The sequence below is a fragment of the Malurus melanocephalus genome, unplaced genomic scaffold (assembly GCF_030028575.1).
Source record: "Malurus melanocephalus ecotype Western Australia unplaced genomic scaffold, MMel_1.1 scaffold_238, whole genome shotgun sequence".
NCBI classification, from domain to species: Eukaryota; Metazoa; Chordata; class Aves; order Passeriformes; family Maluridae; genus Malurus; species Malurus melanocephalus.
The window spans coordinates 745,621-756,543 of NW_026623470.1; the positions used below are offsets into that span (position 1 = coordinate 745,621).

A 10,923-nucleotide genomic window follows, 5' to 3' on the forward strand; every position below is an offset into this window, starting at 1 on the left:
TCAAAAATGTAAAGACTCATAAACCATTTTACCTCTTGGCAAGTGTTCCATCATCCTAAATTATAGAAAATAAAAGTGGATGCTCTTTACAGCAAAGAAATGGATGAGCCATTTTAACATTTGGGTGCTCATGTATTTATTCTAAACATTTTAAGAATTTAGAAAGCCATAATATGGTTGTAAAAAAAGCTTGCTCACAGAAAGGTTGTACTSAAATGGTATCTCTTCAACCACTTCTTCTTGTTTTGAGAAGAAAATGGAAGGGTTGATACTGGCTGGTTTGTTATGTTGTGTTTAACCCTTTCCATTTCTCTGGTGGTAGTATGAGAACTTGGAGAAGTTACTATAGTCTAGAAATAATAATTTTTTTTAAAGGAAGGTTGTGTGCTTTTTTATATAACTATCATTTTATTTGTCCTCTGCAAACCTAATRTTCCTCCAGTATGTTAATGGCACAGCTAAAGACCTTTAGCTAAAGACATTTACACCAAGAGTGTAAATTGGCTTTAATAAAGGCATTTAAAAAACCATTTCAACTCTTCAGTTAAATACTTTGCCAAAAATCTTTGAATAAAAATACTAAACACAAAAAAAGAAAAACTGCARAAAGTGAGAAGCAAATCTAGTTAAAAATGTGCTTAACCTCTATCTGAATAAAACCCAGATTTTTTGAGAAGAGTAAACGAAGTTACTCCAGTGCCATATGATCTCAATACTCTCCTTTAAGCAGCAGATGGATCCTGGCACAGGATGCATTTTATCTCAGACTTTGTGGTGCCTACGTTCAACTAGAATAAGAAGCAGGGCAACACACAAATCTAAAATATCATTCTGTAATGCTCTGCCCCAATAGTCACTTTAATTSACATAACATTTTGATGTAGTAGCTTAAGATTGGCCCAGACAAGCTACCAAGCTACAGAGCATGAAGTGTTCATGCAAGAGGAGAAGAAGAGCCATATGAAATAAGATTTAAAAAAAAAAAGAAATAAAGAAATAAAATTTTTAAAGAAAAAACACAACAAAACAAAACAATAAACCCACAGGAGAAAACAGAGAAAGAAAAAAAAAAACCAGAGACAAAAAAAGGACAGAAACAGTAACATCTTAACAATTTTCACAGATAACTGACAAAAATGAAGCATGTAATTCTTATGGTCTTTTCCCACTCTGATTATTTGTCATGAGATGAGTATTTTGCTACTGTGAGGAATTAGCTGATGACCAATCAATTCTTGTCTCTTAAAATGACACACACCTAACAATCAACAAACACATAGGTAAACACACAAGCAGTATTTGCACTCCATAAACAATACAAACAAAAGTTATGAAGAATTAAACCTTTAAGCCACTTACCTTGGAAGATTGTATAATGGTGCCATTCTGAAACATGCAACAACAGCCCTTTTGCGTTGTTTTGACAGGAGTTTGTGCCAAACAGCTTTTTTTGATCTCAGTGGTTGTTCAACCTATGGGAAAATATCTTCTAGTATATACAATGGAAGCTTTCCAACTTTCACCCAAAATTTTCTTTTCAGCTAATGGCTAGTTAGCAAAGAAGAAAATGTTACAAATGCTCTGCATCATCTAAAAACAAAGTTCTTTTGGGGTTTTATTAATTTTTTTATTAATAAGCAAAAATACTGGGGGCCTTCTACATAGTAATCTCTCAGTTTATTGAGACAAACTCAAGATACCAGGATACCTCAAGTGTGGGACTCCTTGGTAAATTTCAAAAATTGTTATTTTAGCTATTTCTAACAATGCCTATTCAGTTGCTCATGTGAACATATTTCTGTGCTATATCACTTWTAAATTAAATGGATTAATTTTATGTAGGGAGAGTACAAATGTCTTTCTGTATTTAAATTGTATCATTTGGATGAACAGGCAGCAACTCAAAAGTTGCTACAGCATCCCCAGGTGCRGAAATAGGAGACAGGTCAAAACAAGTACAGAAAAAAGTGCACAAGCAAACACCTCTTCCTAAAATCACAGGGTTTTCAGCTACCACATGGAGGTGATTTGTACACCATACTTCTCGTGRGTGTTCACAAAGTTTTGCAGAAATACATCCTGAGTTTTCCCTTCAGCTAAACGGAGGCACTTCAACAGACTGAATTTCAACACTGAAAACTTCGCATATCTACACATCTGTATGTGCATGTGTACTCGCATGCATACATGCATAAAACCCTAAGTTTTATCTGGAAACTCGAATGATGACTCTCACTGCAGCTGAAATAATCTCTGCAAGGAAAAATCTCAGCTGATTTTAGAACAAACACAATATAGACAGTTTGCTTTTTACCTGCTCCAGGTGATACAGAGCAGCTGATATCCTCTGCACACGCTCCACGTTTTTCTCAGGGTCAGTAGGTCCATCACTTTTTAAAATGTCCTTGTACAGATTTAACTGCCATTTCACAGCTGGATCATCAGACTGAAACCCAACATAGTTCATTTGTAAGCTGCTGAATGAAGCTACTGAATTTGACTTACAGCACTTCTTCTCCCATAATATAACAAAGAGGGTTATAAATACTCCCACTTTCTGTCCCCTTTCAGACCAAATTAACATCTGCTAGCTGCTCAGAAAAATGGAATTGATTCTGTATAGTGTTGGCCAATTAAACTAATTTCTTAAGCAAGGTTCTGTATTTTTATTTCCTGTAACCAAACAAAATACCCTGGAATTTATTTATTTCACTTAACTTAAAATATAACTTAAAATAAGGAAGCACATTTAGCACTGGGACTGAGTTTAACTCCTTGCAGGACCTCTGCACCGAGAGTGTAAAGCTGGTTTTTGGAGTCTAGAAAAGACAGCTGGAATTTCTGTAAGTGAAGAGTTACAGCCAAAGTTTTCAGGGTTTTTTTCTTGCAAGACAGAAATAGGGAAACCACATTAAATTACTTATTGTTTCCATTTTAAATRCATTTAAGCACAAATTTATTGCAGACAGTCATCTTCCATGACAGATAAATAAGTTACTCTTATTGTGTTCCAAGACTGTAGGCAATGATCTAAATTATTTTTAATTTACAGYGTGATGAATGAGGACTCCATATCAGTATTACCTTTGACAGTGTATTCAGCATATGAATTGTAGGAATATAAACGTACTGTAAAACTCACAAGTGTTAAGATGACACAAGCTTTCCTTATTTTATTTTAGTCATTTTAAAATGTATATATTCTGAGAAATACCTAATTTAATCACTAGTGAAATTTAAATTCAAGAAGAAAAGTGGAAGCAGGATAGTTTCAATTCTATTTTCTTCTTGGATCAAGTTGATTCTTAGTAATTATAGCTTYAAGACTACCAGTATCTCAATTCTTCACACTTGTTTCCATTCCATAGATCTTCCTGAAACCTGAATATTCCAACCAAACCTACAAATAAGCCATTTATTGCAATGAAAAAAATCATGAAGAGTAATGTTAAAATGGAAATATTTCTAATAGCTTTTTGGATTATCTTTTCTAATGTATCACAATAAACAAAACAATAGCACCTTCTGTGTGGACAGCAGCATCTATAAGACAGATATTTTCATTTTACCTTTTCCTGCAAGTGTAAGTTGTTGCGCAAATGTTCTTTGACTTCCTCATCTGTGTCCCTCTGTAGAAAGGTACAAGTATTTTTAAATTCAGACTATGATTCACTTCATAAGAACTTTTACAACATAAACCAGCTTATATTTCAATATTGAAATTTAACCCATTTTGCTCTTTAAGTAATATACCAGAAGGGACAAAGGCTTTCTTTAACCATAAAGCAAGGATTAAACTTCGAAGGGAATTAAAGCTAAGTGTAGTTCAGTGTTTGGTCCAAAAGAACATGTRTCTATAAAACTGCACATTGTATACAAATGGAAAATAACAGGGAAATTATGGCAGCTCTATATACATTTTTTTTTAAATGAAAGCACAATAATTAGCTGCGATAATTGCTTACAGTACATAAAAATATTTAATAATATCATCTGCTTATTTTAATTGCTTTTGAAGATATCTATGCTTCAAAATTCAGTTTATAAAGTTCTGATTTTTGCATTAAAAACATTACAAAGTCCACACTTACATGGCTGTATCTAGTCTTAGCCAAAGAGATGAGCTCTTGATCTCCAGGAGTACACATATTCAAACCAATAGGAAGCATCTTTTTAAGTGCAGCCACAATCAAGGACGTTTGTATGGAGTACAGATCCCCTCTACGTTTTGATTTCTTTCTCTCTTGATCTTGTCCTCCAGACTATCATTAAAAAAAAAAAAAAAAGAAAAAAAAAAGAAAAATCACCATAATTCTCTGATCACACACCTCTCCACCACACTCTTCCCCTAATGGTCCAAGGAAACTGTTCCTGATGTAGCAAAAATAATCAAAAATGCTACACTAGGGTAAGGGGATACAGTCTTGGGTGGGAAATGTAAAGGAATACTTTTGGTGTGCACCARTGCAGAACGTGCAGTAACAGTAATGTTGTAATAGGAGTCACACACTTTGTGTGCATTCATATATATAACTCTAACAACACTTAATGGATCTTACCTCTCAAATCAGAAAAAAACCCTAAAATTAAAAGCTGAATTATTCTCAGGGGACATTGTCTTTTGTCCAATGTTACAAATTCAGGATATTTATATTTTTGTAAGATATTTATATATAGTGATCCAGGGTCTGAATGAATGAAGATTGCCTGACTTGTCTCATCCGAAAAATAGTATTTTTAAAAGGCTTTGATTCAATGCCATAAAGYGCCAATGAATTAGTGCCTCTGGGAAAGTACTATCCTTTGGCATTGGCTAATATCATTAAATTTGGGAYAAAAAATTTAAACTTTTGCATCTTTCAAGTTCATCAGTAATAGGAAAAGGAAGACAAAAAGACAGAAGTAAAACAGCACAACAGAATAACATTTGCCTTATCTTATTATGACAGACACTGTACAACATATTTCACACCCAACTTTTCCTTCATGAGACAGAGAACCAAAATCTTTCAAACAGACCCATCTATTTAATGAACACAGCGTAAACAGCAACAACATCAAACAGCCCAGTTCTGAATTCTGTACCCAGATTAAACTCCTACTATACTCAAGGGGAGTTTTGCTTAAGACAAGATTTCAGGACTAGGCCTCCAGGCTTACAGAACAATACAAAATAAAAAATGCTTGCATTTAACCCTCTATATCCTTTTCCTTCTGTCAGTTAAAATTTACTAACTATTGTTCTTATATTGTGTAGTTCCAAATAAGGATACAGCAGAATCCATTGCAATTCATTATTTTCCAATTAATGCCTCACCATTATCACAGTAATCACTGGAAGAAAAAAGGCAGCCATATGTATTCTACTTGGTGATAAATTTTGGCAAATTCTGTCTTCTAGATGGTGGATCTCTATGTACACAGCTCATGGGAAGTGTTTTGCAAGTCTGAGGGAACACGCAATGGATGTGGCTTCCTTTCTTAAGGAACTAACAACTGCAAGAGAGTACTTTGCCTCAAGGCTTTGCTTTTCAAAGTGCCTTCCATAGTGATGCAATGGCTATAATAATGACATTATTTGTACTCTACATGGACAGCAGACAAACAAATCCCACAATGTATCACTGTATTCCAGTGGCGTCACTATGCATCTTCAATAAGGAATGAAAAAAATATGCAATTGACATATTTTAAAAATAAAATAAAAGGGAAAGGAGAAATACAGTTTTTTATGCCTGTGGACATTTTGCACATMCAATTTTCTTTAAGTTCATATGAGATAAGACAGGTGAACCTTAAAACCTGGTAATTTTTAAAACATGAAAATAAGATCCATTCTGCCTTTGCCACTAATTCTGCTGTCTATGAATTCACTTCTGCAGSTGATAAATGTGTAAGTAGAGTCACAGACTAAACCTAAATGACAACGGGAATATATCTCTTTCAGTTCTAATATGCACCTATATGAGTACACACAATATATGCACTACAGGTAAAGAACATTAAATTGGATGTATTTTGCCTAAATAATTAAATGTGCTAAAAGGACCTCCACAGGACGAATGATAGAATTTGGTTGCCTAACAGCATATAATGATCTTGTCTGAGGATTTCAACACACAAATGGGTACTTCTGAAAAAAAAAATCCAAAAAACAGTTATGGATTATTCAGTAGATTAATAATAAGTAAATACACAATAAAAAGGAAGAAATCATTTATTTACACACCAAAAAAAAAAACAAAACATAAAATTGGTTAAGATTATGGAATTAATAATTTTTTTGTATTTCCTTCCCTCTAAGCTTCAATCCTTTGAAATTATCATGAGAGCATTCATTAAATCCTACTCTATATGCCTGGAAAAGTTTGACAATAGCAAAGTATGAAGTCAAATTACTAGTTTAACAGAACTTCTCCCTTTTGAACTCCTGTCTCTAGCTTAATTKATTAAGAGCTCTTCACAATATCACGTGTGCTTCTTGGCACAGAAGGTGAAGTGAAAGATGAAAGGGTTTATGCTCCATTTTGCTGTTCTTTCTGCTTCACCAATGAAGAACAYATCACAGGTCAGACAGTACTCATCTATATTAGAAATCCATATTTAAAAAAAAAAAAAGAATATGAATGATGCAAAAGAAAGTGACCTATGGTCCACTGGAGGAAAAGAAATCWTCAAATATATTAAATACATTAAAAACCTGAGGATTATTCAAAAGCTTTGTCACAYCTTACAACTTTACTAAAGTTCATTTTACTTTTGCAAAAAGGTAGTATTGGAACTATATATCTTWTTTAAACTTACTGGATTTAACACAATCTTCTATTCATCTACAGATGGAGTGTAAGTTATAGCACATTTCTCTTGAAGAGAGATTCYTCTTGAAAATCCTAAGCCAAATATATCTTTTTTAATGACTCTACTTAGACATTTCTTTTACAATGTTTACTTCAATACTGTAGGAAAAAAAACAGAATGCAGAAAGACAGCAGAGACAGAATGTACATCTGAAATAAATAGTTACAAAAGGTAGCTTTGGTACATTTTCACATTAAGCAYTATTTAGGATGGCCAAAGGCAATTTCATCTGCTCTGGTCAAAGACTGCCATTTTAGCTGGGAAAAAAATTTATAGGGGATGGAACCTGGTCCTTCACTTTGTGACGCCACTGCTATGATCAATGGAGAGAGTGCTTGGAGCCTGATCATCTCTACATCTAAAACAAAGACACATCATGCACTTTGACCTGTACCTTTACTTGCATGGCCTGTATGAAAGAAAAATAAAGGGGAAAAAAAAACATAAGTAAAAGAGATGAAAGGATGATAATTTTACAAGTTAGTTATAAACTTACTCAGCTTTATGAGGACAGTAAAAATATGATAAGCTCATAGCTAAAACWATAGACTGTAAATGCACAACCAAATGAGATCTTAGTGAAATCAGCTTAATCTTTAGTAAAYTACTAAGCTTCCAAATTTTTGTTGCTTTCTACCACACAYTACCATTTATTGCTTGCATATATAAGCACATCCAGTAGGTAAACCTATCAATACACTGATTACTGCATCTTTTCCCAATTTTGTTAAAGGAAGAAAGGTGTCTGGAACTCTGGATAGTCCAGTAATGAAAAAGAATCACATTTCCACCAAWATAGCTCTTTCTCCCTCTTTTCCGCACCAATATATGTTTGAGAAAAATTACATTTAGAAGTCAAACTATCACTGGCAAGGTGTAGCACTTCATTTACAGATCTATTTTCCCACTGCATAGTTTATTACCTTTTTGAAGACACTCTAAGAGAAAACTTTAGCTTGCATTTCTCAGCAATATTTGAGAACAATATTATAAACTCAGCTGTAACTCTCATACATACAGAGGATTTCTCTGCCCCCCCCCACCCCCCTCCATTTTTATTGTATCATTTATTTACGGTAAAATAAAATAAACTGTTACTCAAAAGAATCCTTGACCAGGCACAGGAAAATACTAGAGAAAACTGTTGGTTAAAAAGAAGCAGAAAAAACCAAACACACACAAACCTTCACTTCTGTCATAGCCCTAAYAGTAACTTCATTTTCTTGTGATACTTGAAAAACTTTCAAAATGGTGAAGTCAAGCTACTATAAAAATATTTATATAGCCTAATCTATTTATATCACATAGTAAGAAAAACAGGTACAAGTTAAGAAAAGTGAAAAAGCAATCATCAAATTAAGTGTTAGAATCTTAACATCTTAGAATCTTCAATACCTTAGACAAACAGCAATTTTAATTTAAAATTTCAATTGTGTGAAATATGTAGATGCTGCATAGACATGGCTCAGCAGATATGTACAGGTATATATATACACTAAAGGTAAGGATAGACAAGATGTTAATCATATTTATTCTATTGTAGCTGACCATAAAAATAATCCACTCAAGATTTACCTCAGTATATCCAAAGGAAATGTATTCTATGCGATTGAAATACTCTCAAAGAAGAGATCTAAAATTCCTGCAGAAAATACTAACATGAAATCCTCTAACTACTGTAAATCTGCAAACAAGATGTACTACATATTACAGATGATCACAAACAACAATGCCATTTCATAACACAAACTTGGATTTTATGACTTYCTCTAACTTCTATAATAGGTTTATTCAAATGTTCTTAAAAATAGATTAAAAAATTAATGAGGGAAAGTCAAGTAAAACTTCAGTAGGATATGCAAGTGTTAGTAACTGAGAGCGTATATCCAGCCACACATTTATTTAGATTCCAAAACTTACACAGAAAAAATGCCCACATATATATTACACAATTATTATGTACATGTTAATGTATATATTTAGTCTTCTACTGCAATTAACTGAAAAACTGAGGACATAATTTCCTTTTAACCAAAAGCCTATTTTATCAAGAAACCTATGAAGGGGTCAAAAATAACAGACTMGTGGAGTTTAAGATTTTAAAATTTTCTATTTCCACACTTCCATCACAAATCTACTATTTCAATGTAATCTAAGTTACCAGTCTCTCCCAGACTGAAAGTTCTCTAACTTACCATTCCCCTCCGAGCAATCTGCTGCCATATTTTTAGAAAAGAAAAATTAAATTCTCAGCTGTTAATACATTTATTTGAAAAACTCTTAACAGAGATAATATGGTATAATAAAAATACAATAGGTTAATCAATCTATTGATTGTAATGGTGAATAACTTGTTACTACTGCTATTAGCTACCAATAAGTAACACAATGCTACTCCTTCATCCTCTTTTTTTTTTTCTTCCATATGGCATGTAGATACAAAACCTTCTGTAGATAATATATTATACCTTACACTGTGACAGAATTCCAGTATTTCCTATCAAGAAACATACTGAGTGTCTGCCTCTGTTACCTAAGACAGTCTGAGATCAGTCTGGGGCCTTCCTCTGTTAAGAGACCCCAAACTGTTCTGCCTTGGGCCCACTGTCAATAGCCAATGTTCATATTCAGTTTTCAATACTTTCTCATGCTTGATAAATATTGTGAAAGATTGCTTCCACTAGAAATAATGTGAATAAAGAGGAATAAGTGATAGAGAGGAAAGGGCTAATTATTCTGTTAACATGTTACTTTTTGAGCTAAATATTAATATTAAAGCAAGAAATTATAGAAATACTATTCTCTAATGTAATGTCCCCTATTGAGCAATGTCTGAGAATATAAATCAATATCAAACCTGAAAGAAAATCTGAAATTCAGTTACTTAGAGAATTTCTTCTTATTTTAACCTGTTTTAAAAATAAAAAAAAAAAAAAAAAAAAAAAACAAACCGGACATAAATCTATCATTTATTGAATGTGCTGAGTTTAGACCACTTACATTTTATGTTATGAAAAATTAGCAATTTCCTGATCTAGAAAACCAATTTAACCCTTGTAAAAGGCACCTCGTATATTTCTTCATGGTATTTAAGTCATCATTATACAAATGTCTAAATTAACAGCTGTTCTGCAATCAAGCCGTTACAGTACCGTATCAATAAAATATTCAGTCATGAACAATACAGTATTTTACTTCTTCCTTTATTACCAATAACCATGTGCAGTGTCCTGGAATGCCCTAAGTTGATATTAATATGCTTACAAAAAATATATATGTGTACAAAAAAACCCAGAATCTCTCTGTACTGTATACCCATAGGAATAAAAATGTATTTACATATGMATCTTTATCTCTGTTACAAATATATTCATACAATTATTCATACATAGTATATCTGTACACATAAATAGACACAAAAATAATTTGAAAATAAAATCTCAAAATCAAATTTGGGTAATGTAGATTCCTGATGTAAATTCCTGTGATTTCATCAAAATCAGGGCAGTATGAGACCTACCTATCCCTTATTTTGTAAAGATGTGTCTTTCATTCCTGCCATGCCAGACTGACAAAAATATGACACTGACAGTTTACCTCATATTTTCCATTTATCRGTACCACAGTGGGACAAAATTTAGGTTAAATATACATCGATTGCCTGTTGCTAATCTACAGTGTCTAAAAAAAGAAGGTATACCTATTTTTTGTCTCCTCAGGCCAGTTYTAATGTATATATTAGACATAAAAATAAATGTGTGTGCAATGATTGCCATGTGAAAAAAGTACAGAGCCAACAGATGTTTGACTGTTGCATTGTGCAATTGCTCCTCAAACGGCCTGGACTGTGCCCAATACTTATCTTGTTAATAGGGATGATACAAACACTTTGATTCTATCGACAATTTTGAAAAGCTGCATCTTGACAACAGGAAAACAGGTTAAAAGTTTCATTATCTCTGAATACAGAATTCTTTAAAAAGTTGGATTTGGTTTTCCGTGTCAGTCATGAACTAACGACAAGCAGATAAACTTCTATTTTTGCTTGTAAAAATTTCAATATCA

At 32.9% G+C, this 10,923-nt stretch overlaps 1 protein-coding gene across 1 annotated transcript in view; it reads right to left on the reverse strand.

Annotated features, from left to right (window-relative positions):
• The window catches only part of RYR3 (ryanodine receptor 3), a 155,507-nt gene that overhangs the window by 33,200 nt on the left and 111,384 nt on the right, over positions 1 to 10,923 (reverse strand). Inside the window, exons 71-76 of the mRNA XM_057375080.1 lie at positions 9,054 to 9,074; positions 7,253 to 7,267; positions 4,092 to 4,262; positions 3,570 to 3,629; positions 2,315 to 2,446; positions 1,360 to 1,472 (exon numbers count right to left, since the gene is read on the reverse strand). Coding sequence (XP_057231063.1) covers positions 1,360 to 1,472; positions 2,315 to 2,446; positions 3,570 to 3,629; positions 4,092 to 4,262; positions 7,253 to 7,267; positions 9,054 to 9,074 — 512 coding nt within the window. The remainder of the gene's footprint in view (positions 1 to 1,359; positions 1,473 to 2,314; positions 2,447 to 3,569; positions 3,630 to 4,091; positions 4,263 to 7,252; positions 7,268 to 9,053; positions 9,075 to 10,923) is intronic.